The sequence below is a fragment of the Papio anubis genome, chromosome 19 (genome assembly GCF_008728515.1).
Source record: "Papio anubis isolate 15944 chromosome 19, Panubis1.0, whole genome shotgun sequence".
Classification (NCBI taxonomy): domain Eukaryota; kingdom Metazoa; phylum Chordata; class Mammalia; order Primates; family Cercopithecidae; genus Papio; species Papio anubis.
This window is the reverse complement of record NC_044994.1, coordinates 20,260,370-20,287,379: the sequence shown is the minus strand read 5'-3', so window position 1 is coordinate 20,287,379 and position 27,010 is coordinate 20,260,370. Positions and strand designations below refer to the sequence as shown.

General features: G+C 41.8%; 1 protein-coding gene and 1 long non-coding RNA gene across 4 annotated transcripts in view; one reads left to right on the top strand and one right to left on the bottom strand.

The window, feature by feature from the left end:
- Positions 1-7,983, bottom strand: part of LOC103879642 — a 100,350-nt gene extending 92,367 nt beyond the window's left edge. The window contains exon 1 of the long non-coding RNA XR_002518657.2: positions 7,701-7,983. This is a non-coding gene — a long non-coding RNA (uncharacterized LOC103879642). The remainder of the gene's footprint in view (positions 1-7,700) is intronic.
- A 597-nt stretch (positions 7,984-8,580) lies between these two features.
- CDH2 (cadherin 2) overlaps positions 8,581-27,010 on the top strand; it is a 245,592-nt gene continuing 227,162 nt past the window's right edge. For 2 of the 3 annotated variants that reach the window (XR_001897295.2, XM_009192559.3), the window contains exon 1: positions 8,873-9,043. Coding sequence is in view for 2 of the 3 variants with exons in the window: in XM_009192559.3 (XP_009190823.1) it covers positions 8,984-9,043 (60 nt within the window). In the remaining variant the exon portion in view is untranslated. Of the gene's footprint in view, positions 9,044-27,010 lie in introns of all 3 variants that reach the window. The other variant, XM_003914260.5, reaches the window with a different exon arrangement.

The following is a 27,010-nucleotide window of genomic DNA, read 5'->3' as shown; positions in this document are numbered from 1 at the left end:
CTATCCCATCTACTATAAATAGTAGAGTTGGACTACCAATATTATAAATTTATATTTCTTATTATCTATTGAACACATACAATTTTTCATATTATGGAAATGGCGACTTCACTCTGGATGATTCCATTAGTGTGAATGGAGTGAGCACATTAGGGTGAACGTACCTCCATGGACTGCTTCCACATAAAACCTTGGAAATCTGATTTCATCTGTTTTTTTGTTTGTTTTGTTTTGTTTTTTTTGAGACGGAGTCTTGTGGAGTGCAGTGGTGTGATCTCGGTTCACTGCAACCTCTGCCTCTTGGGTTCAAGTGATTCTCATGCCTTAGCCTCCCGAGTAAAGCTGGCATTACAGCACGCACCACTACCCCCAGCTAGTTTTCGTATTTTTAGTAGAGATGGGGTTTCACCATGTTGGCCAGGATGGTCTTGATCTCCTGACCTCGTGATCCACCCATCTCAGCCTCCCGAAGTGCTGGGATTACAGGCATGAGCCACCGCGCCCAGCCCATTTAACTGTTGTTATGTTACGCTGAGGATAAAGCATTTAGAAGGTTTTTTTTAAGGTGAAAACTATAGGTGCCAAAATAAATAATTTGGGGTGAAGTCATTGGTGGAGACGACACTATTTCTCACAGGACATGAAGCACGGGAGGCGCATCATTAACTTTTGTGACTTCCATGTCACAAAAAGAGTCCTAAACCGAAAGCCTCCCATGAGAGTGATGTGTATTCATCCTTGGGAAGAGGCAGATTACCAACTCAGACAAAAGAAAAGTGTCAGTCATCATCCAGAAAATCACTTAGGGCTCCTGCTTCCCTTTTTATCAAGGAATAAATCACAGGTGACATCTTGTCACAGATAAGTAAGGCCAAGCCCCCAGCGGAGCACAGTGTGACTTGAGACAGTCTCACCTGGGGAGGTTCTTTAAACACCTTTACAGGGCAGGAACTAGTCCCAGGGTGCAGATGGGAATGAGGTATCTGGTGTAAGTGAGGGAATAACAACCCGTTTCCTCAGAATGGGAGAAGGCAGTGGTTAGAAGAAGTTTGGAGGAGAAGGTTCCTGGGAAGAAGCCTTAGGGACAATCTGTGACCTCTTGCTTCAAGCAAAAACGAGGCAGGGTAGGGTGCCTCATTAAAACCTGGTAGGACTAAATGACATTCTACATACTAAATAATCTCTTCCTCAAGAAAGCCTCAAACATGAGACAAAAACAAACACTGCAAAAAAAAAAAAAAAAAAAAAAAAAAAGAGAGAGAAGAAACACAGATAAAGCAGAAGCAGAAGAAAACTTTGAACAATATGTAGAGTTGGGAGAAGCTCTTACATTTATGAAATGAGAGCAAAGTTCTATTAAAAATAAGTCAGAGAACACTAAAACCTCTTGGAAATTAAAAATATTATCATCTCAACAGAAAGGTAGGAAAAAAAGGTAAAGAAACTGCAATTTTTTAAAAATTTTATTTTAGAGAAAAAGGGAAAGAGAGGGAGAAAGGGAGAGAAGATGGGAAAGAGGGAGGAAGAGAGAAGAGAAAATGAGAGAGATCAAAAAATTAAAAATCAATACTCTGTAAAGTTCTGCATCCAAAAAAACAGGGGTTCATAAAATGAGGTAATAAATTAAGAAAGTCAACTTACATCTTCTTCAGTTAAAGCTTATACTATCCATTTATTTTCAGTCAAATCGTGCTTATTTTTGACTGGAAAAGACTGTAAAGTACAAAAACCATTTTACATCATCTCCATCCCTACAAAAACAACTTGAGAAGAAGTATAAATAGGTATTTCACATGTGTTGAAGCAGCAATTTTAGAACGGAGGATAACCCCACACATCCCCAGCAAGCATCTCATGAGGAGCTGCTCTCCCTCATCAAGAACTGTGCAAATCTAGGGCTAGGACAGGGTGAACTGGCCTGGATGAGCTGTTACATATCAGGTGCTCCCTTTGTGTGGAGCCTCCTATCAGTTCTGGATACCAAAAGGCTTGTCCCCACCCTCCCGTCCAAATCCCATGTCCTATTTTCCTCTGTGACTCACTCCTAAATCTGGGCAAATATTTGTTGAGCAATTGCTATGATTATGACCTTCCCCAGATCCTATCATTTGACCATAGTCCACACTGTATCTACATCATGAGCCTCTTCTGCTGAGAGAGCACAAACCTCAAGCGCTTTAGTCCTTCCTGATGTCCACTTGTGACCTTTATCCCTGTCTCTCGCCTCCTTTCCCTCACAGCACTGACCGGCGGGCTGCTCAAAGCCCTCTTCCCTCAATTTGAGACAGCCTGTGTCCTCACCTGCAAGAGCTGGAAATTCCACATGGCTTGGATAAATTAGTCTTGGAATGCAAATGCACTTTTATTATTGGCTCTAGTAAATACTTTCGAAATGAGACTATCCCCATCCCTTACAGACGTGTCTTTGAAAAACCTTTCTCAAGAAGGAGTCAAAATAATAGACCTCCCAGAAAGATCATGCTTATCTGTGATAATCACTCAGCTCTTTCTAGTTACTATGTAAAAAATGGGTCAGAGTGGTATACATTGTAAATTCTGTAATATATAGGAATATCGTTGATATTTTACATTCCCTGTTTAAAAGGAAACTCAGACCACATCTGCCCAGCTGGTACCGGAATATAAGGATGGGTAAGCATAATCTATGAATGTTTATGATGCATTTAACAACATAATTTTATCAAATATCTGTGAATGTTGCCTTTATAATGGGAAAGATAACTGTTATTTTTAAAATTTACGAATAAGTGGGAAAAAGGAGAAAAATTTAATAAGCACTTGGTGGCTTGTTGATTATACCACATCATTGAAATGTAACTTAACATTAGACACCAATCGTTCCTCTTATAGTTGAATCCACAGCCTTAAAGAATAACATGTACTTATGTAGAACCTCTCTCTCTATGAAGAACTAAGTAGATTTTACCGATATTGTTTTCTTAGTCCTCTCAGCATTCTGATGAGAATAGTAGCATTATTTCTGCTCTATGGATTAGAAAACATTTAAAGAAATTAAGTGTCACACGTAAGATTATTCAGCCAGCCATAGACCTGGGAAGAGAAAACTGGTCTCCTGAACTCAAGCCAATACTTTATCCACTGCATCAATTTTCATTGGAGGAAAGGGCACAATCAAATATAAGTTCAGATAGTAAATATGTTTTACTATCCTCTATATACTGACAGTTGTGTTTCAGAACTTTCCTGAAGACAGATCTTTGCTTTTAAAAGGTCATGAAGGCAAAAGTTTGGCACCACTAAGAGTTACCAAAGTCTTCAGCATGATTTGGTTTATTTTCTCAAAATTTGTTTATCTTGTGAAATAGGCTTTCTGTCTTTTAAGTGATCCAAAGTGCTGGTATTACCCTGTAAGTATCCATGCTTCTGGTGCAGAAGGTAGATTTCTTGGATATCGTGCAAATCTTATTTTCTCAAATATAGCTGATCTTTAAACAAGACTCATGAAATCAACTATGCAACTATGCAAACCCAACTCTGGGAGCACACAGGCAAAAAGCAGTTCAAGAAACCGTAAGAGTCAGGTTAGCAAAAGAAAGGTCCTAAGCAAAATGCAGTTTTAGTCCTGATCTCAGTGTTTTCAATTTATGAGATAATTCAAATGTGAATTCATTCTCCTATACCAAATCAATACATTAATACTGATTATATTGTTTCCTGTGAATACTTTCTTATGTCTAGACTTGTTTTTCTGAACATTACAAAGCCACCAAATTTTTCTCTTTTACCAGTCTGTAGATTATGTACTTAGCAATTACTTTTTACATTAGCGATTTTGTGTTGTTTCGTAAAATTTGAACCTCCCAAATAAAATTTTGATTGAAAGCACGTTTTTTAATTGCAGACAGCAACTGGGAGAGGTGAAAGGGTGTTCACTCAGATTCTTAAGTAACTGTGCTCTTAACCCTCTGTGGAAATCAGCAGACCTAATACACTATAGATAAAATGCTAAGGCCCTACTGTGCTCTATTGTGTTCCTATCAGACTTTTTAAAGAAATATTGTCATTACCTGCATTTTCGAGATAAGAAAAAAGAGCCTTAGAAATGTCAAGAAATTTACTCAAGGTCATAGAGCTAGGTCTACTCGAATTTATAGCCGTATCTGTTTCTTATACTATACCCCTCTACCTTCCAGAGTCAGAATGGGATTCTTTTTCTTTCTGTTGTTTGTTTGTTTGTTTGGTGGGGTTCCTTGTAATTCAGGGCCTGCTTATGAATTACTCACTTCTGTTGAGTTGCTCATCTGGCAACTTTATAACTTACTTCGAGTTACTTTTTTGGTTATATTTTCCATGAAGATGTTGATTTTAATTTTCAAATATTGAAAAACAGTAAGTAAATAATATCTTCAAACAAGAGCAGATTTTTTTTTTAAGTAGCCAGGTTTTTTTCTAATATTGGATCAGATCACTACTTCTCCGAGCAACAGATGAACGGCTAGCTTGTGTTTAGCAGTCAGGTTGTATCAAAGATACGGATCTTTAAATACCAAAATCACAATAAATAAGACAAGATGATCACACTAAGAAAAGCATATGAAAACTGAGAGCAGTGAAAATAAATGTCCTCCATTTCACACATACTTTGAAGAACAAAAAACTTGAGAGAAACAGTAGACAAATTCCTAGCATCATTCTATTTTCTTCTTTAAAAAGAAAAATCTCCCTCTCATCCCATATAGTTGAATTTTTCAATGTTAAAGGAACTTCCCAGAATAAGGTAAAGAGCATAGGTAAGAGTGGTAGTAAGGGAACCTGGGTCCCATTCTGCATTCCCTACTTGCCAGCTGGTGGCCTTGTGTACCTTTTTAAGTCTCAGGGTGTCCCATCTGTAAAATGAGGGGGTTGTAAAGACCATCTTTAATGTTTCGTTTAGAACATTCTATGACTCTATGAAAGGGATATTACCCAGGGAAAGTCAGCTTTACTGTACACTAAAGCTAATTAGGGAGAAAATGTAATTTGAGGGGTACTTTCTAACGGAGAGGGACAATCCTAGTTTGCTCTGAAGACAGGGAGAGGAGGAAGAGTGGAGAAGGGGGTCTTCATTCAACATTTGGGAAGGACACTGCACTAGGTGTCAGAGACAAAGATAAGTGTGGAGCCTGTCTTTGAGGTGTATATCTATAGGGGATAGGGAAGGGGAGGTAGGGGAGAGGAGGTTCCAGATTAGACTACTACTGTTGAGCATTTATGTCCAAAGCAAGAACCCTTGTACACAAACACCCACATGGTGAATTTGTACATTTAGCATCTCCTGTCTGACAAAACACACCAGAACAAAAATTATTACGATTTTCGAAATGCTTAGAAAAAAACATCATGACCTCTACATACATATAAAAACTACACATATATAAAAATGAATGCTTAGAAATGAATCATCGTGACCTCTGCATACATATAAAAACTGGCCATGTGTTCAGAGTACATCATTTAATCAGTCTTTCCATAATGCTCTGCAGACCTCTTGTAGTAAACAGGCATCACTCCACAGGTCAGAAATGAAGGATTAGGTTGATTTTTGATGTGTGAACGCAGTCATGTTTTATATTATTATATACTTGTTTCTTGTCTCCACCCATCCAACACCTAATACCTCCTGGTTGCTTCACTGGGTCACTGACAATCCCCTACATCCCTGGAGTTCTATAGGCTGATGGAAAACCAGTCTTCAGACAAGTAATGCTTTGAGCAGGAGCTAAAAATCTGTGAGTTTGGTTATCCCTTGCCCAGGACAATGAATGGCCCCATTACCTAATCTTAGGTATGGTATTGCTGAAGTAAAGCTGTGTTTGGATATCATAGTCAACACCAGATCTACCTTCATTAACATCAAATGGATGCACAAAGTCTCCAACAGCATGATTTTAGACTAGACTATTCCTTCTTGTAATCAGAGGCCTATTATTATTAGCAAAATTTGGCTGACCAGGTGATCAACTTAAAATGAGGCAAGATTCTAAAATAGTTCACAACCACTGAGGAGTGACAGGCATGAAAACTGAACTTTTAAAAAATGCTGCAAGTGCTTACCTAAAGGATCAAAAACTGTTGGAATCAGAGAATTCCTTGACTGACAGCCATTCCAAAGGAGATTTTGAAATCATAAGCGTTTAATTTATAAGGGACATAATGTTTAAAGCTTCAAGTAAATACTACTAACAAGAAAGAGTTACTCATGCTGAAATTTGTTCTACCTTTAAATTAATCACAATGGTAATAAACATCAATGGGTACTGCTAGGAGTGATGAGGATGCAATCAAAACCTCACGTCGAGGGTCGAAGCTTAAATCTTAGCCATGGAGATGAGATCTCTACATCTCACATTGGAATACAACAAACATATCCCCATATCTCAACTGAATTTTTACTATTATTTTGCATGACTCCCAGAAAGCATAATTTATAAATACTCTATTGCAAAGATAACTTTTAGGATGATTAGCAATAGTATGACAATAATATCTAGCAAAAAAAGAAGAGAAAGGGTAAGAACAAGCAGTTCTGATTACTATATTAGCTAAGTGTTTCATCTCATCTTTTAAATTTAATTAACATAACCTTTCTTATTCTTTTGAGAAGAAAATCCAGGAAAAATTTTGTTTCATAAAAAACTTACAATATTATGTTTTAATTAAAATTGAATAAGCCTCCCTATGAATATTAAATTTTTAAAAGCCTAGCCAGCAACAGTATATTATTAAAAGCTGCATCAGTTATGTCAAGAAATTAGTAGCTGATTTTTAAAGGTTCATCATCAAATTCTTAAATGATCGGTATCTTGAAACTCAAATAATGTTAATACTTCAGTTACCCAAAGCAGAAAAACAAGCAATAAAGACAGAAAATATTCATTTACTGCAATGAACTTCACCGACCTCCCAAGTGTTGAAAAGCTTAGATAAAACGGGTATTTCTATTTACTTGTAAACCTTTTTTTTAAAAACGTTCCGGACGATTTATTACCTCACCAGAATTAGAAAAAACAAAAAAAACACAAAAACTGCTCCCCATCCCCCGCTCCATTCCACAAATGCTTGTGACTCAAACTTGTAAAGTCTCTCACTGTGTTGCACTCCAAGTTCATGCCTTAAAGGAAGCCAGCAGAAACCCTTTACACGGTGAGAATTCTGTATCAGTCATTTTATCTTTTAGATAATCCTGTTTTCACGAGTTCCGGCTTTTAGTCTCTCCTTTTTTTTTTTTTTTTTTTAATTTATTTGCTGTTCGGGGTGGGAGGAGGGGATAAAAGTATCCTGAAACTGTTGGCCCCAAATGTGAACAGTACCACTAACGGGTAGTAATAGAAAACGTGAAATTTCAAATAAAATAACAAACATGCACTCTCAAACTCCCAGAGGGGACAAAAGAAAACAAACCAAGAACACAAAAACTTGGGCTGTTCCAGCACATCCACAAGGGTGGGAGCTGGAGGTGCGAGCTCCAGAGAGAAGCCGCGGCCTCCGCCCTCCCCCGCCCGCAGGTGGCTCCGGGCGAGCGCCTCAGACAACAATAGCTAGGATGAGCTTGGCCTGCGTCCTTAGTTTGCTGTGTCTGCCCCTGCCAGGAAAGATTACCCATTTTTAAGAACGACAAAATAAAGAAGCGTGCGTTAGGCTCCCAAGGATGCACCCCCCCCCCCCCCCCACCGGCTCACCATTCCTCATCTCCATTAGATTCCCCACCGCGGACCAAAGATGAACCTGCTACCAATCAAGTTCCTGCCCAAGTTATTTTATTTCCCGCAGCCCCTCCACCTGCCGGGGTGGTGCTCGGCGCACCCCAGGCTTCCCTCCGGCGACCCCCCGCGGGCTGCAGCAAAATACGGGGCGCTTCGGCGGGGCGGGGGCGGGCGGCTGCCGCGGATCCGGCCGGCTACAGCCGCAGCTTGGTGGCCTCCGATTGGCCACGACGCGGGCGGGGAAGCTCGGCGGAGGAGGGAGGCGGGGGCGAGGGCGGCGGCGGCGGCGGCGGGAGGGATAGGAGAGGGGAGCGGGCCGCGCAGCCAGGCAGCGCGTGCGGCGAGCGCGGGGAGAGCGGCGGCGCCTCGCCCAGGTCGCGCAGCGGAGGCCGAGCGGGGTGCGCGGTCGGCGACGGAGGGCGGCGCGCGCGAGTGAGCGGCGCAGGGCGAGGACCGGCGGGCGGGTGCCGGTGCGCGGGCAGCAGGGGCGGCTGCGGCGGCAGCTGCGCGGGACGGAGCCGCGGCGGGAGCGGCCGCGCCGGCCCCTCGCCTCACCCCCTTGCGGCCAAGGCCGGAGAACAGTCTCCAACTCGCCGGGGCACCGGAAAGAGGAGCCGAGACGCGGCCCTCGGCCCCCACGCAGCTGAGGCGCCGGGTGGCGGGACTGCTGCTCTTTGTGGGTGCAGCGCGCACGGCCCGGAGCGCCCTCCCCGCGGCGCTGTCTCCGGCGTCTTCGTCGCGCCGAGCGGCCCTGGAGCGGGGACCCGGAGGAAGCAAAACCACGAGCCCGAAGCCTCGCGTGGCGGAGCTCTTGGGGAACGCCATCCGCTCCACTTCCACCTCCGCATCCTCCACCGGCCAAGGTCCCCGCCACTGCATCCCTCGCGGCTTCCGCTGCGCTCCGGGCCGGAGCCGAGCCGCCTGCGCTGCCACAGCGGCCGCCTCCACACACACACACACACACGCTCACACTCACACGCTCGCCCGCCCTGCTCCCCCGCCCCCCTCCCCAGCTCCTTGATCTCTGGGTCTGTTTTATTACTCCTGGTGCGAGTCCCGCGGACTCCGCGGCCCGCTATTTGTCATCAGCTCGCTCTCCATTGGCGGGGAGCGGAGAGCAGCGAAGAAGGGGGTGGGGAGGGGAGGGGAAGGGAAGGGGGTGGAAACTGCCTGGAGCCGTTTCTCCGCGCCGCTGTTGGTGCTGCCGCTGCCTCCGCTGCCGCCGCCTCCGGCTCCTCGCTCGGCCCCTCTCCGCCTCCATGTGCCGGATAGCGGGAGCGCTGCGGACCCTGCTGCCGCTGTTGGCGGCCCTGCTTCAGGTACGCGGCAGTCCCCGCGGGCCGGGCCACGGGCGGGGTGGGGCGGGCGGCGCCGGGTCCCTTTGTTCCCCGCGCCGTTGCGGGGCCGGGCTGCGCACCCGGGAAGGGAGGTGCCGCGCCGCGCCGCGCCGCGCGGCCGGGAGCTGCGCAGGCATCAGGCTCCGGCTGGGCGCCGGGGCAGGGTTGCCCGGGGCCAGCAGGTCTCTCGTGCCTTTCCTGACGGGGCTCTAGGGGCCCGATTGTGGGTCCCCTCTGCTCCTCCTTCGGGGCCGAGCAAGCTCGAGGGGGGTGTCCCCAGGAAGCAGAAGGGTGAGGCAGGGTAACTCCCAGGTTTTGCAGTTTTCTGTGCCTTTCGCCCCTCGCATGGTACTTTGCTCCATTTTTTTGTTGTTGTTGTTTATTTCTGCAGGGATGGGTCACGAGTTTACAGTAGGAATTCTCACTCTGGTGTCTTAGTTACGGGACTTGCCTCCGCCTTACCCCACCCTGCACCCGTGCGCCTCCCGGTGCCCAAGGGCTCCACTGTCCTATTGTCTTTATCCCAGTCTGGAGTTGCCTCCTTTTCTTCTTCTCTTGCCCTCACAATATTCTGTGTCGGTCCCACCTGGAAAGAAAATCTGGCCCTCTTTCCCGGAGGAGTCTCTGCCGGTCCGCGCCTGCCTCCAGACCCAGTCTGGCCTCTCGCACCCATTTCTCCCCCCCCCCCCCCGCCCGGGCGAGAAGTTCCGTTACGCGGCTGCTCCTCTATCTGTCCGGCTGCCTGTGCCCTACATGCGCCCCGGGGGCGCCTTCGCCTGGAGCCTTCCGTACTTTTCATACCCTCGGGAGAGCGCCAGCGAGCCTTTTCATTTAATCTCTACTAAGAGGCTCCTCCGCTGCAGGAAGCACCTGCTCCAGTCCGGGCGCAGGTTCTCTCGACGCTGCGCGCCGCGGGTCCCCAGCCCAGCGGCAGCCCAACTTTCCGCCGCCTCCAAGCCGAGGATGCCCCTAGGCTCCTCCTGACCAGCCAGCCCAGGCCTGGAGGCCACTTCGCACAGCTTCGGCCGGGACCCTCTAGCTGGGCGGGCACAGTGCCCTGGTCCCAAGTCAGTCTCCGCCTGCCGTGGGGTCCCTAGAAGGCTGCGAGAAAGGGGCGTGCCCGCCCTCGCCGCGGGGCAGGAAAAATCCGCGGAGGGGCCCCCTGGTATCGCCCTCGGGGCAGGGGGAGGGGTGGTCTCCTGCCAGCTGGCAGCCCCGAAAAGTGCGGACGCAGCTCGGAAGTGTCTGCTCCGGGGGTGGGGACAGGTGGTGTGGATTGCCCCGCTCCGTGGTCTTCACGGGTCAGGGCCAGGTGCGCTCCGGCCCGCCGAGGGGTGAGTGCTGCTGGGGCGGGGGCGGGATGGGGCTGGCGCCCGCAGTCTCTCGCGCTTTCTGCCGCCACCTCCTAGACGGGTGTGGGCCGCCGCCGCGCGGAGCCCTGTCCATGGTGCGCCATGGTGCGGCACGCCTCGCCCTGCCCTGCTCCACGCTGTCCTCCCGGGGTCGTGCTCTCTCACTTTCTGTCTCTCTCCACCCCTGCCTCCCAGGCCGCCAGGGTCTCGGCGTTGCTTTCCCCTTTCTTGAATTTCTTCTTTTGTTCTTTAGTCTCCTACCGGTCTTTCTCCCCTTCCCCCCTCGCCATCCCCCACTGGGCTCTCTCCTGTCTCGGGGATTTCAGAACTATTAGACTAGACATTTTTGGCCTTTGCAGTTTTGGAGAGTGCATGGAATTCCTTCTAACTTGGGGGAGGAGACCTGCCAGTCACTTGCTAACAAAAGTACCTCCTGTTATAAAACCGCCCTTTATTCTCCCAGCGCACACTCCTCATTCTTTCACCTCGTGTCATTTCATTTATTGTTTCTTCTTTAAAAATGGGGTTTATTAAAGAGGTTAGGCTGAAGGAGGAAGAAGGAAAAAAGTCCTGTTTCTAAAGTGTTTGAAGTTAAAAGGAAGGCAAGACAAACTTAAGACTCCTGTATTAGGATTTTTTTTTTTTTTTTTTTTTTTAACGAAGGAGATGTGATACATTTTTTTAAAATCTTTAAAAACGTAAATTTTTGGACAGTATTGGGTCGTCTTATTTACAGACAGTAAATCCTCAGTGTAAATCCAGCAGCAGATGTTTATTTTCACAAACTTTTTCATCTAAAAGTAAGTTTTAATTGAATACTGTTCAGTGAAGTTAGGACACGAAGAGACATTTGTTGGTCATGAATACTGTGGGAAATCTTTACTGTGTGTTACAAGTGGAGCAGTCTCATTTTCTGTTTTAGTCATCTGCCTTGAAGTCAGGTGTGAATTTTCTGTCATTTTTTTCTTAAGCATTTCTAAAAATATCGTTTATAAGCGTAAAATAATGTGCTTTTCTTTTCCGTTGTACGTTCAGTTTCTTCTATACCAGTGTTGACTTTTTTAAACCTTCAGGAAAGGCGAAATTTTACCTTTGTCATCAAGTTATTTGGCAGTCCTCTAATTCATGAGTACAAGTCAAGCAGTAACGCTGAATGATTTGAAAGGTCATTAGGAGTGGAAGCAGAGCAGTTTATGCCACATGAGTTTTAGGGTTAAGTGCACCATGTGGATTGTACAACTGAGATTAGAAATGACTTTGTGCTAATGGTCTGCTTTACACGCCAGAACAACAAAGCTCTATCTCCAAGGTGAAAGTGGCTGCTCTGCAGTCAGCTGCTGTTAGCAATCTAGGGTTTTTTTTTTTTTCCTTTTTTTTTTTAAATTACAGACTAAGCAGCCCATAGTTTCAGAAAAGAGAATGCATAGGTTATTAGTGCAGATATGGAGCACCCTTTTTTTTTTAATACAAGCTAAATATTCATAGGACTCTGTGCCTTTGTTAACTGAAGTGTCTACGTTATTTTACTTTGAGAAATTATTAGTTTAGTTAGTCTGTCACCTAGATTTACATAATTCTAGTCAATTTTGCATATTATGATGATCAACATCAATATTTTCTTTAGTCTTTCTCATTTTAAGATATTAGCGTTTTTTACAATAAAAAATCCGAATTTGAGCATTCAGCCTACCTGATAAAAAGATAAAATATTATATCACAAAGTTATAACCAGCTTTCCCTTTAAATAATACAAGTGACTTTCAAATTCTTACATAGGTTTATGGTTAAGAAAAAAAAATTAATGTTGCTTTTACCATTGACCTAGTTAATTAATATATTAGAAACCTGTGTTGTTTTTCTGGTTCACATCTTAATTGCATAACCCCCATGTTCTAATTTAAATACGTTTGTATGGGTTATGGGGCATCTAGGACAGTATTTTAATGTTCATAGAAATTCGGAGTTCTAAGACTTAACACATAGATCCTGGTTTCAACCCTGCGTGAGGACCTTGGGAAAAAGATGCATAAACCTTATGTGTTTTTCACCTATTAGGTACAGATTTTAAAGAGATTAATATTCAACATATGAAGCATACATAAAAAGCAGCTTTGTTCTAGAATGTGGCAAGGATTCAGTCATCTTAAGTGTAAAGCATGTGTTTATTCTCAGTATGTATTTGATTTTCATGTACTTTGAAACATGAGTTCTTGTGAAAATAAGAAGAGTTAACTTAGTTGGTGTTCAGTTTATTTTAGTTACTAGACAAAGTTATGTGTATTTCTGTGCTTTTCTTAACTTGAGGCATGGCGGTCATTACTAATAGGTAGTAGGTTGCAAACATACTAGGTGTAATTTGAAAAACAGTATTTTGTATATCTTTACTTGTTTTTAAAACACTACATATTAAGCTTTAGATACTTTCTGAGTTTTATACTTTCATGAAAGTCTGCCCTAACCTTCTAAAAGTTCAGACTGAGATTTTACGAGGAAATACGTTTTAGATATGTCTTGTTTTTACATGTAGAGTCTAAAGTCTTTCTGGAGCAGATTATTTTCATGATAGTATAGAGCAGCAAACTGTCCTTAATTTTCTTTTTCATTAAAAATTTCAATTCTTAAATCTGCTGTGCTTCATTAAGCTTTAGGGTTATTAATAGGGAAATGTCAAGACTTAAAGCAACAGTTAATCTTGCTTTAAATCCTGTTTTTTTTTTTTTTTAATCCTAAGTGATTAAAATCCCCATCTTGTTTTCAAGGGGATATTATGAAGTTACAAGAGTGATTCTTAAAAATCAGAGCTGTTATTTAAGAAGTGTTGTGTTTGTATATACACTACCATTTTTCCCAGGTTAACATTCAGATTTGTTCTTTTGGCTCAAATACAAAAAAGTAATCAAGTTTAGGCAGTGCTTGGATTTGGTGGTGGATTTTGTCAGCCATTTAAAAACGTGATAGATTTTTAAATTTGGATAATCATCTGAGTAAGTATTTCCCTCTGACAGCAGTATCCTTGCTAGAACCTAAGTATTTTCAAGTTGGGTTGAGAGTTTTAAGTTGAAACATAATTGGTACCAACAAATCACTGTGTCTCACATTTTTGTTTTTTCCCTACTAAAATTTCATTTTAATTTTTCAGAAAAAGACATCAGTTAATTTGAGCAGATGCTAGTCTTTGTATTTAACTAAATACATGTAAGTTTTAATTAAACAACCCTATCCATGCCAAGGAAGAGGTATATACAGATTAATGTTTTGGTAAGAGTTATATCTTCTGCATATATGGAGTGATGGGTCTAAAGTAGGCAGAGCAAGGTGAATTCACAAGCTAAATGAGACTTTTTGACAGATGTAGATTTAAAGATTATGATTTATGTTATAATAGAGTCTAAGGAAAATTTAGATTAATTTCTGCTTAAATTTTTATTCCTTGTTACTCACTCTTTGGTATTCAGTGCACTTCCTTGTCTGCTTCCAACTGTACTTACAGCACTCAGGCCCTTGGATTGCATACACACACATGCACACACACACACACACACCCCAAATGTATGTTGAGGACTGCTATATACATATGAGTCTCCTGCAACACTGAGTAGACTCTGATATGAAGTATCAATCAATAATTGATTATGTCATGAAAGATGGTTTAGGCACCAACAGTATAATAACTGATCTGTGCAAGTGAATGCCCCCTTGTGTAGTGTCAAGGGCAAGAGCTAGTGTCAAGGGAAGGAAGCATGGGGTTCTGACCTCATCCAGATGTAGTCTACTCTCTTAAACTCCTGAGACCTCATTTTCCTCAGCAGTAAAATCTTGGGCCTAGTTGGATTAGTTGATCTCTAAGAGACTGTACAGTTGCATGATTTCTGGGGCTACTCAAAAAATATCTCAAACACCTCTTCTTTTCGAAGGTTGTGGAAAGGCTTTTTTTCAGCCTAAAATGTAAGAATTTTCAGATACTTGGAGTGGTAGAGTGTGAGTTTTGAAGATTTATTAACTATAGTTTATCATAAGCGATAGGTTTAAAGTCATCTGTATTTTTTATATGCCTGAATTTTAAACTTAAAATTTTCTTCATTGGCTGTGCTACCTTTGCTAGTAAAAGTAAACGGTTTGGTGGAGGGGTTTAGGCTTAAAGGAAGGTAAGTGTAATATTACTGAGACTAAAAATTATTTATTTTATTAGTTTTATGAGCTCATGTTTCTTTGAGAGAAGATAGCGTTCAGGAGAGCCATTGAATTGAGTGATGGGGTCAACATTAAAAATATAAGTGGGTCAACATTAAAAATATGGCCCTTTGTCAAGTTCTCCTGTAGCTTTTTTTTTTTTTTTTTAAGACAGTCTCGCTCGGTCAGACTGGAGTGCAGTGGCACAATCTTGGCTCACTACATCCTCCATCTCTCAGGCTCAAGCAGTTCTCCTGCCTCAGCCTCCCATGTAGCTGGGATTACATGTGCCACCACACCCAGCTGATTTTTGTATGTTAGTAGAGATGAGGGTTCACCATGTTGGCAAGGCTGGTCTCGAACTCCTGACCTCAGGTAATCCGCCTGCCTCAGCCTCCCAGAGTGCTGGGATTACAGGCATGAGCCACTGCTCCTGGCCGCCTCTAGTTTTTTTTTTTTTGTACAGGTATGCATGTATTTATGACAAACACCGGTATAGACACATATATGAAGATATTCATTGAAGTATTGCTTATGATTACAAAAGATTGGATTATTTGATCTCTAAAAGTCCATAAGTAAGAAATGATTTAATAAATTATGGCATAATGTGAAGCTAAATTTAATAACCTCTGCTGTAGGGAACAAAACATTTTCTACTAGTTTAGGTTCAAGAAAGCGATTGTTAAGCCACCTCATGTTTTGGAAATAGTCATGCACCTAAAAAAGCTACAGAGGGCCAGGCACTGTTGCTCATGCCTGTAATCCCAGCACTTTGGGAGGCCAAGGCGGATGGATCATGAGGTTAGGAGATGGAGACCATCCTGCCTAACACGGTGAAACCCAGTCTCTACTAAAAATACAAAAAATTAACCAGGCGTGACGGTGGATGCCTGTAGTCCCAAGTACTTGGAAGGCTGAGGCATGAGAATCACTTGAACCTGGGAGGCGGAGCTTGCAGTGAGCCGAGATCACACCACTGCACTCCAGCCTGGGCAACAGAGCGAGACTCCATCTCAAAAAAAAAAAAAAAAAAGTTACGGAGAAGGACAACCAAAATAAATGGGGATTTCAGGCTTCTGAATGAGGGTTAATTTGACACAGACCACACTATAAGCTGCCACTGAGGAATATACAGTCAAACAGTAGAATTAAGAATGGAGATAACCTAACACTAGGACAATCCAAGTTAGGTTTAGAACAACCTATAGCAGCCTGAGCTATAAGTAGATCCAGAGGAAGATTGGCTGAATTAATGGATAGCTAAATAATGGGTAAGTTTCCATGCTGACATGTTGGAATAACCACTTTGTGCTGAGTTCTCAGTGCCTGAGATGTTATACTAGTTAGGCAAACTGTGGTAATATTTCACATTCTCCTGACTGATTGAATGTTTAACTTTTCATCTGTTCCAGTGGTGGAAGTGTAATTGAAAGTAGACCTTACTAGTATCAGGAACGGGAGAGACAGAAGAACATTTAGTATAGGAATTAGAGTTCTAGTGTGCCCACTGCCTTGATTAAGGAAGCAGTTTAACTTGGGTTTTTCAAAGTAGCATTGGGAGAATTAGTTGTATAATGCTTTAAAGCAGCCTGAGCTATTTTTTTTTTTTTTTTGAGATGGAGTCTCGCTCTGTTGCCCAGGCTGGAGTGCAGTGGCCGGATCTCAGCTCACTGCAAACTCCGCCTCCCGGGTTTACGTCATTCTCCTGCCTCAGCCTCCCGAGTAGCTGGGACTACAGGCGCCCGCCACCTCGCCCGGCTAGTTTTTGTATTTTTTAGTAGAGATGGGGTTTCACCGTGTTAGCCAGGATGGTCTCAATCTCCTGAGCTCGTGATCCGCCCGTCTCGGCCTCCCAAAGTGCTGGGATTACAGGTTTGAGCCACCGCGCCCGGCCAGCTTGAGCTATTTAAAAAGAGTTGCTATTATAAATGTGATAGGGCAGTTATAATGGAGAGATGTTTGATCCATGATCTGTTCTTAGATTTTCTTTCATAAAATATACCTACCTATAATTTAAAAATTAGATAGTGTACTTACATACTCCCATATGTTGTAGTTTTAATTTTAATACTGATTTTTGTGTAATTAAAACATTAATTGGCCATTATAATTTAAAACATGTATGCCCAGATTTTTTTCCATTCTGATATGTTATTTAATTTTGGGTAGATTAAATAATTAGTTTTAAAAAGTAAATTAACAAGTGCATAGTTTGGAGTGTTTATTATTCCAGAAATCACTGGCACTAAAAATGTAAAAATGACTCTTTTCTCCTTTCATTACTAAAATACACTTTGAGTTTTCTTAACTTTCTTCTGTTGCACTATCGGACTTTGATGTTACTGCTTTCATTAAGGGTTGTAAGGATTGTCCTTTTAGTTTTTTCCCACATCTGCAGTTTTAAGACATTTCCCAATTTATTTTATATTTGGTAATTGTCAGTAGGTCATTCATAGAACTCAGTAGAGCAAATACAGCAGAGAAAACTCTTGAAACTAGGTATTTGCTACCTGTTTAAAGAGTTTTTCAAGCCAATGTCTGGTAGTATTAAACCTCAGAAATTAAGTATTTTTAATGTCAGGGAAGGAAACTGTTATGTTTCAGTTCATTGTCTCTATAACTATGAGATAGGTGGTTTTGTTCTCATTTTAGAGGTGATAAAACTGGAACTCAAACATTTTGAATATGATGAGAATCCAGAATAAAACCATATTTGTCATATTCAAGTTGGGTTTGACTACAAAGCATACGAGTTTCTCTCTTTATCAGACTGCAGCCCTTTTTGTATAATACCCAGAGAATGAATATCACAATAAAGAAGAGTTTCTCTCTACTTACTTGATTTTTTTTTCTTTAAATAATTAACTTTTGAATTACACTCTCTGTTTAACCTTGGCCTTAAATATTTTACTTTCTTTTGGCATCTGAAGCCAAAACATAATGCTTGGTTAAGATTTTCATTCATTTTTCATATGGTCTCTAGGAGAGAGAAAACATTTTAGAAGCATTCATAATCAGTTTTTAAAAGTTCTTCTAATTGTTTTGATCAACAAATAATATGCTGGTAAGTACTCCAAAATAATATATGAATCTTGGAACATAAAATACTTTCTGAAAGCCTATAAACTCTCAGGCCACAGACTACACATTTTTTTTGAAACTCTTTTTTTCCATATTCAGTGTGAAAGTAAATGCAAGATATTCCACCACCAATTTTTGAGAAGTTTTAATGTTTAATGTTCAAATATTTTCCATATTTGAACTTTGCATTACTTTTTCTCACACTATGATAAAGTTATTTGCCGTATTTTAATATACATGTCCACATCTCAAAATGACCCCCTACAGACAAGTTCCAGTGAATATTCTGTAGAGTAACTGCGTACAGATACTGATTTGTTTGCTGCTGGGAAAAACCTAGAACTATTTTACTTGTAACTTGACCTGTTGTTGGTGGGTGGATACACTTGGCTTGACTGTAATCTTGCACGAAATGTCTGTTTGTTGGGAAACTATTAAGTGGAACCTGAAATTAAGGACTAAAAAAATACATTCACTAAGTTTAAGGGGGATATAATCGCCCCACCCCCACTTAACATAAATCTTTAATAAACTAGAAACTGTGACCACTTTGTTATTATTTTTCCTTTTGTTGTCTTAATTGGTTAACACAGACTTTCAAAGTCTGAAGTTCATTCTTCATGGCTCTCAGGTTGAGTAAATAAAGAAAAGTCTGTTTTTGCAGTGAAAATATTAGCCTTTGGCACTCACTCTCTTGGTAAAGTCTGTTTGGTGTCAACACTTCCACGATTGGGTTCTAATATCCTGCTTCCTGGTACGGTATTTTAGGGAACTCAAAATTAAGATTAAATATGTATAATACACATATGTTTACTTTATGGAAGTGTCAAATGCATACAGGAAATTGTACATAGAAGTGGACAGTCTGCTAAATGTTTCTAAATGGAACATACTAGTTAATCACCACTGAATCAAGACAGAATTTTACCGGTACCCCCTTCCAATTTTAACATCCCTCAGTGGTAACTATTTATTTGACTACCAACAGCATGATGTTTTTGCTTATTTATACTTTATGAAACCATATTCTCTTTTGTGTTTGGCATCTTCCACTCAGTACACAGAATCTTTCTCATATTTATATCATATGTATTTGTAATTGTCACAAAATTAGGAAAGACTTATGGACACTATAGAAATATATTGGAGGTAAGGAGGTTGAAAATTGGTTTAAAATGGAAAGATTAATCGTTTTTTGCAGCTAAAGGCCACTTGCACATTTATGGTGTCAAGCCACTAAATACCTTTTGTGAGTTTTCTTACAATGTCTTTTGCCGTAGTTCTGGTAGTTTGTCAATATCACTTCAGCCAAATGCCAAAGACATTTGGAATTCTGTTAAGTTATAGTCTCTCTTGTCCTTCCTTTTATTAGAAGGAGAGTGGAGACAAAGAACTAAATGATCTTTCTGACCTGAAGTTTTTAATCAGAAGATTTAGGTGTTAACAGACGCTAATCTTTTCAGCAATGCTTCTTAATACGTTCTCTGAGCTTACTGGTGACCCAGTTTTCAACAAGGCTTTACCCAGTTTGTTTTTGTTTTTAATTTTGGAAAGGTTACATTGAGGGGTTTCTAATTCCACACACTGTGTGTATCTGGGTTCCATTTACCTTTTTTTTTATGTTTGTGTATCTTTTTTAAAGATCTGAGAGTCTGCCAGGAGGGATGCAGGTTGCCCACATTTGTCCCAGGATCTATCTATCTGGAGGCCTTTTCTGTTTATAATGGTTTAATAGCTCTAGATTGCTGGTAGAGGATTCCACGCATAATGATGAAGACTTGAGGAATCAAATTCCATAGGTAATTGCCCACCAAGGATTTGTTGGCTTCAAAGCTTCTCTAATTTATTTATCTTCTTACACTTGTGGACTTAATTTTACCGTAATTTAAAGATTGTGCTCTTGGTGTGGCCTTAGCTTATTGATAGGTAATTTGTATTTCACTTGCTTTTGCCTCCATACATTGGTTTTCTACCATAAAAGTAATTATGTACATACGGTGTTTGTGTTTGAGGGCATTACGTCTTCTTCACAGTGCTATCTTTACTGTTTGACAGATAAGAACATTTGGGGAGAATATTATAACCATTGATTTAATTTACAAATTGATTTAGAATTAAGTACCTTGTAAATGAAACCGAGTTAAATTCATGATTTGGTTTATGATCCTTCCCTTTATTTGAGGCCTTCTTGATGAAGCTGTGTTTTAAAGGGAGGTAGCGGTGTACTCAAACGTAGATAACAGTGGATTATTTTGCAGATTGCTTATAACATTTTAGGGTGGAAAATAAAGCATTTTGAAAGGTTACTTTAAGTATTTATATATAATAGATACTGTCAAGATTGTGATTCCTTATTTTCGTGAATCTTGGTTCTTCGTAATTAAAATACAGACATACATATATATGTGAGTGTGTCTGAAATACTCCTCTTTGGTGGGTAAGCAGTCATATAAATTGAGGCCTGTCCATTTCCAAAGACAGCTTCCTCAAACCTCATACTATGTCAGATATTACTTATCTGTTTGTGTTTTCACATATGGATATTTTATTTATCTGAAATTTACTTTTCTATGTGTTTTGTGGAAGGAGGTCTTGCTTTATTTTTTTGCCTAGATTTTGTATACATGGTGATATATATACACACAATAATACATTTAGCATTTGTTAAAGTTTCTGCTTTTCTGAACTGAAATGCTTTTTTTAATCAAGTGCATCATTTCTGTGGATTTCTAAATCTTTTTCTGTCTTTTCTCTTACGTTACACTGACTTAGTAGCCTGAAGAAGCAGTGTGACACAGTGTTAAGATTGGGGACTCGAGCCAGATTTGCATTGGTTCCCTGGCTCTGACACTTGTTTTTTGTGTGGACTTGGACAACACATTTGATATTTCTGTCTCAGTATGCCCATCTGTAAAATGGGGTAATAAATAGTATCTATCATAAGGTGGTTATCAAGAATAAATGGGTGTGTGTGTGTGTGCGCGCGCGCATATATAAATCACTTAGAAAAGTGCTTTCAGGCTGAGTGTGGTGGCTCACAGTTGTAATTCCAGAACTTTGGGAGGCTGAGGCCAGAGGATAGCTTGACCCCAGGACGTTGAGAACAACCTGGGCAATATAGTGAGATCTCCCTCTTTACAAAAAATAACTAGCTGGGTGTGGTAGTGCACACCTATAGTCCCAGCTACCCCAGAGGCTGAGGCAGGAGGATCACTTGAGTTAGTAGTTCAAGGTTACGGTGAGCTGTGATCACACCACTGCACTCCAGCCTGGGCAACAGAGGAAGACTCTGACTCTAATAATAGTAATAATAATAGAAAGAGAAGTGCTTTCATATAGTGAGCAAGATGTTGTATATTTATTTGAAGATTTGGGGACCTGGTCATTAACCGTGGTTTTACACAAACACAATCAATGGATAATGTAATTGTTTAAATAAGTTTGAGCACTTAATGCATGCAAGACTTTGTTCTATGTTCAGTGTGACAACCAGATAAATTATAGCTCTGCAGGGACTACCTACTACCAGTGTTCCATCAACCACACTTGGAAACCACAATTGAAGGGCAAATATTTTAATAATCCTCCTTAAATTTTAACAGATGTTATCTAGGCTGATACAATTCCACTGTCTTTATAATTAGGGAAAGGCATTAGTGTATGTAGAGTGTTAATTCTGCCAGTGATTTGATTTGGAAACAACAGGTATATCAGATAGGAGCTTTTCTGGTGTCTCCTCCTAGATCTGTCTCTTGTTTCTGTAATTTAATTTTTTCGTATGCTAATAAGGATCCATGTGCGCGCGCGCGTGTGTGTGTGTGTGTGTGTGTGTTTGTGTGTGTTTTGAGACTAGGCTAGAATCAAAGTTACTTAGCCTCTGAATGCTTTTAACATGATGATGACAAGCCCGTAGAGGAGAGGGTTGAGTGTAATGGTACCGTATTGGTTGATGCCAGCACGGCATCTGGGAAAACAGGGAAGGTGGATTCATTGTCCTCATAGATGCCGATGGTTTATTGACGATTAGATGCAGGAAATGTTGCCTTTAACTTAGTATCTTTCTATCCTAATAATAGCTTTTCATTATTTTAGTAATTACTATGTACCAGACGCGATACAAAGCACTTTGCATGTGTTAACCCGTTAAATTCCTCCCCAATATACGTAATTTACATATTAGGATACCAAAGCATGGCAAGGTTATCTGAGCTGTGCAAGGTTGTTGTGTTAAATGTTGGAGCTGGGGTTTAAATGCAAGTAGCCTCATGTCAGGGCCTGTGTTTCTAGGTTTGATACGTATTTGAATCCAGGCAGAAAAAAAATGAAAGCAGATTGACATCCGTTTGTATTTTTTATATATATATATATATGTATATATGAAGATCCCTTTTTAAAAATAACTTTTTATTGTGAAGTGTGATATGATAGAGAAGTCTGTAAAGCGTATGTGTACAATTTAAAGGACAATTAAAGCATATAAAGTACATCCGTATAACTACCAGCCTGGTTAAGAAAACAGAATATTCCTACTACCTTGGACATCCCCAGAGTGCTGCGTCCATTCCCCTCTCTCCTCCCAGAGATAACTACTGTCTGGATTTTTCTAACATTTATTCATTGCTTTCCTTTGTAGTTTTATCATCTATGTATATATTCTTTATAGAGAGGAGACAGCTGGGTGCGGTGGCTGATGCCTGTAATCCCAGCACTTTGGGAGGCCAAGGCGGGCGGATCACGAGGTCAGGAGATCGAGGACATCCTGGCTAACACAGTGAAACCCCGTCTCTACTAAAATCACAGAAAAATTAGCTGGGCATGGTGGCGGGCGCCTGTAGTCCCAGCTACTCGGCAGGCTGGGAGGCTGAGGCAAGAGAATGGCATGAACCCAGGAGGCAGAGCTTGCAGTGAGCTGAGATTGCTTCACTGCACTCCAGCCTGGGTGACAGAGCGAGACTCCGTCTCAGGAAAAAAAAAAAAAAAAAAAAATAAATATATATAAAATATATATATATATATATATATAAAATATATATATATAAAAAATATATATATAAAAAAATATATATATAAAGAGAGAGAGGAGACACGTTTTTATATATGTATATACATCATGCATAGATGTATACATGTGTCATGCATGTGTATATATAATGTATTTTTCTGTGATTTGCTTTTTCTACTCAGCATTATGTTACAAGATTCAGCTGAGTTGTGTAGGTGTAATTTGTTCATTTTCACTGCTGTAGAGCATTGCATGCTATGAATATGGTGCAGTTTACTTACTTGGTTTATTGTTGATGGACTTGGGTGTGTGGTTTCAGTTTTTTGCTGCTGTCAACATTCTTATGCATGCCACCTGGGTATAAATGCCAGTGATACTCTAGGGCTGTGTTCCCCAAACTTAAATGAGAATCACCAGAAAGGTTGTTAAAATAGGGATTCCTGGCCCTAGTCCTGATCATCTGATTCAGTAAGCCTGCAGTAAAGCCTGAATATTTGCCTGTCTGGCAGACTCCCAGGTGATAGTACGGTGGTCTGCTCTTGGATATGTACCAAGGAGTAGAATTGCTAGATTGCAAGGTATTCATGTTTTCATCATTACTAGCTAATACAAGATTGTGTTTTCCATACTGGTCTGCCAGCACTATGTGCATAGTTTCCCCCTAATTTTAGGATACTTGTTGTAGTCAGACTTCAACATTTTAAAAAATCTGGTGGACTGCATAATAGTGTCTCATTTTGCCTTAAATTTGAAATCTGGTTTCTGATGAGAGTTTTTGTATGTATTTTGACCTTTTGGTTTGCCTTGAAGTGTCTGTATGAACACTAGCCTATTGGATGAAGTTCATAACTTGTTTGTAGCTTGGCCTTGCTGTGTGTTGCTCATTCTCTTCACCTAACATTTTCAGTCACGGCTTGTATAGGTGTGTTTTGAAGCATTGAGAACCTTCTAGGTAGCCGACACAGGGGATTAATATTTACTGAGTGCTTACTATGAGCCAGGCCAAGCACTTGACCTGCATTTTCATATAATCCTCACATCAATCCTCTGCAATAGGTAGACGTTATTGTCATTATCCATTTTAAAGATGTCTGAACAGAGATTGGCTTAAACCACTCACCTGAAGGCACACTGCTGTGAGGTGGCCGGCCAGGGCTTTAACAGTGCTTTACTTTCCTGATAACAACTGGGCCAGTTCCCTGAAAGTCTGCGAAAGAATGGACGCAGTGGGAGCAAGATTAGTCTATTCTGGACTTTGAAGGATTGTTGCCTGAAGGAGATTTGGACTTTAGAATGAGGATTTAAAGGATCTCAGTTTCATGGAGCAAACTCTGGGCTTAAGAATGGGAAAATCTAACAGATTGAGCCAGATTCAGGATAGGCTACCAAAGAAGCAGGCGGTTTCTGCTGCTCGCCATGCAGCTTCTTGGTGGTGACTTGGAGATGCAAGTATCTGATGAGCTGTTGATAGTTCCTTCTGTGAATCACTCTGTTTTCTCCTGACCTCACCCCACCTTGGCCCAGTTCTGTACTCACCCAGCAATCAAGGGGCACGAGTGGCTTTCTGTTGCGAGCACTTGTGCTCCCCTGAGTACTTGAGGGGTCTTGGTTGTGCTCCCCTAAGTACTTGAGGGGTCTTGGTTGTGTGCCTCAGACTCAGCACAGAGACATCCTAGTGGGCCTGAGGCCCTGCTGTCTGTTTAACAATGTTATTTGGACCTACTTCTTTTTGATCGTTTAGCCTTGGCCTTTGAGTGTTCAGTAAGATTGAGACTTTGTAGATAATTTTGTTGTCTTTGAAGGGAGCTAGGCAATAGTGCTCCTTATCCATTTCAATTCTGTACAAATAAGACCAAAGAATCAGTAGATAGAGAACCAAAATTACAACATGTATTACTGATAAAGACAAGGTTAGAGAATGTGGCCTAAATCTTAAACATCTCAGATTTAGTTACCCTTGGCCTCCCATCTTCGACAGTGCTCCCATCTGGGGATCCTGCCCCCCTCAGACCTATAGCTTAACAATATTTGCATGACATAGGTGGTATGGCTCTGACAGAAAAAAAGGTGATGAAGAGCCTGGGCTCCGTATGCCCACTTGCTTTATCTAAGTTGGCCAGAAGTCAAGAATATTATTACTAGTGCAGCTCCCTCTACATGGAAGTAGAGGATAAGGGTTAGCCTCTAACGGTCCCCAAATTTTGGATTGACTGTTGAGCTCATGTTCTTTGTCATCAAGTAGTGTGTGCTTATTCCAAAATGTGGCAACTCCCCTCAGAGGGCGAGATGGGCATCTGTCAGGACAGACTTATTCCCAACTTCTTGAAGTCTTGGAAGATCTGTAGCTTTGCTTTTTTTTTTTTTTTTTTTTTTTGAGATGGGGTCTCACTCTATCGCTCAGGCTGGAGTGCAGTGATGCAGTCTTGGCTCACTGCATTCTCCTCCTCCCGGGGTCAAGCTATTTTCCTGTCTCAGCCTCCCAAGTAGCTGGGACCACAGGTGTGTGCCAGCATGCCCAGCTAATTTTTGTATTTTTTGGTAGAGATGGGGTTTCACTGTGTTGGCCAGGCTGACGTTAGGTGATCCACCTGCCTTGGCCTCCCAAAGTGCTGGGATTACAGGCGTGACCCCTGTGCCCGGCCAGCTTTACTTTTTATAGCGTTCCCAAACTAAAACCTAATGGGTCATGCAAGATGATCACAGCAATAGTCTTAACAGTTTTCAAAGTTAGAAAGCAAACCAGGCTCTGCTCCTGGAAGAATCATCCAGGCGAAATTGTTTCTCATGTTCCACAGTAGAGAGCTCGTGGTAGGTGAGGGATGGACTGATAGTGGGCAGAGAAAACATTCTTCATTTTAACCTTTCCTGGATGCTGGTCAGTCTAAGCCTCTTGTCTGTAATCTGCAACCTTTGAACTAAACGAAGTTGAAAGGGGGAAGTAGAAACATAAAGATACTGAATATGCTAGATGAGAAAAAAGGCACCTCAAGAATGACGAGGACCATCGGACATTTCTGAACCTTGTGCTGGGTGACAGTATCTCAGATGCCAGCTTTCTGAAAGAAAACCTGGTATGCATGTGTTACCCCAAGTGGTAAATAGGAAGTGCTAAACAACCTCCCAGTGGGAGCCTCTCCTCAGTTGGGTTTTGGTTTACAGCCAGCCTGTTCAAAACTCCTTTCCCTTTGAGACTTTCCCTTCGTGTCCCTTGGATCTGACAGCCCAGTGTTATCACCACGTTGGGTTCGATCTGGTGGTTGACTGGTGGAGCAGGTGTTTTCAGTCTCGGGCACCACTGGCTCTTTTCTCTGCCATTTACTATGGAGTGGCTTTGGCCAGAGAAGGCCGCCTCAAGGAAAGATTTTTTGTTCACTTGTAAAGACCATCCAGACCACTTGGTGGGGTCTGACCCTTGAGCCAATTGTCAAGCTGTCAGAATCCACACTGTCCCCACCTTGCCCAAGTGAGAGCCTTGCTAGTGCTCTTGAACTCAGTGTTATTAAAAAATAACAAACATTGCTCATTGACTAGTCTTTAGGCAGTAGATGTTGAAATAATTCTCTGTTTATGCCCCTCGGCTTGTTCAAGCTGAGGCCCATGAGCACTTCCAGAGTCCTGAGCTACCTTAGACCATTGCCAAGGCCAAACTGTGGCAGCCTTCACCCAGATTGTGGCATCCCTCACCCAAATTGTTCACCATTGGGCTAAGGTCACTGTGCATCCTGCCTCTTTTCTGTCTAGGACCCTTGGTTTATAGTCTTTCCTGAGGTCCTGCTGTTTTTTTTCTTGAGGCACGACCTCTTAAACAGCTATCATTTTCCTGGAGATAAGCCACCCTAAGTGGTGGTCAAGCATCAAGGTCAAAATACTCTGTGGTTTAGGAATTTAAGCCTTTTGATGTTAAAAGCCACCTCTCCAACTATAAAAACCAGCCACCCTACAGAATCAAGGCTATAAACCACCAAGTTAAAAGAAAAGTGCAGGGGACCGGGCGCGGTGGGTCATGCCTGTAATCCCAGCACTGTGGGAGGCTGAGGTGGGTGGATCACCTGAGGTCAGGAGGTTGAGACCAGCCTGGCCAACATGGCGAAAGCCTGTCTCTACTAAAAATACAAAAATTAGCCGGGCATGGTGGAGGATACCTGCAGTCCCAGCTACTCAGGAGGCTGAGGCAGGAGAATTGCTTGAGCCGGAGAGGCGAAGGTTGCAGTGAGCTGAGATTACACAAGTGCACTCCAGCCTGGGTGACAGAGTGAGACTTCCTTTAAAAAAAAAAAAAAGTGCAAGCATCCTTTTCCCACTGCCAGAAGCCCAAGTTCCTCCATGAATACTTTCTTCCCC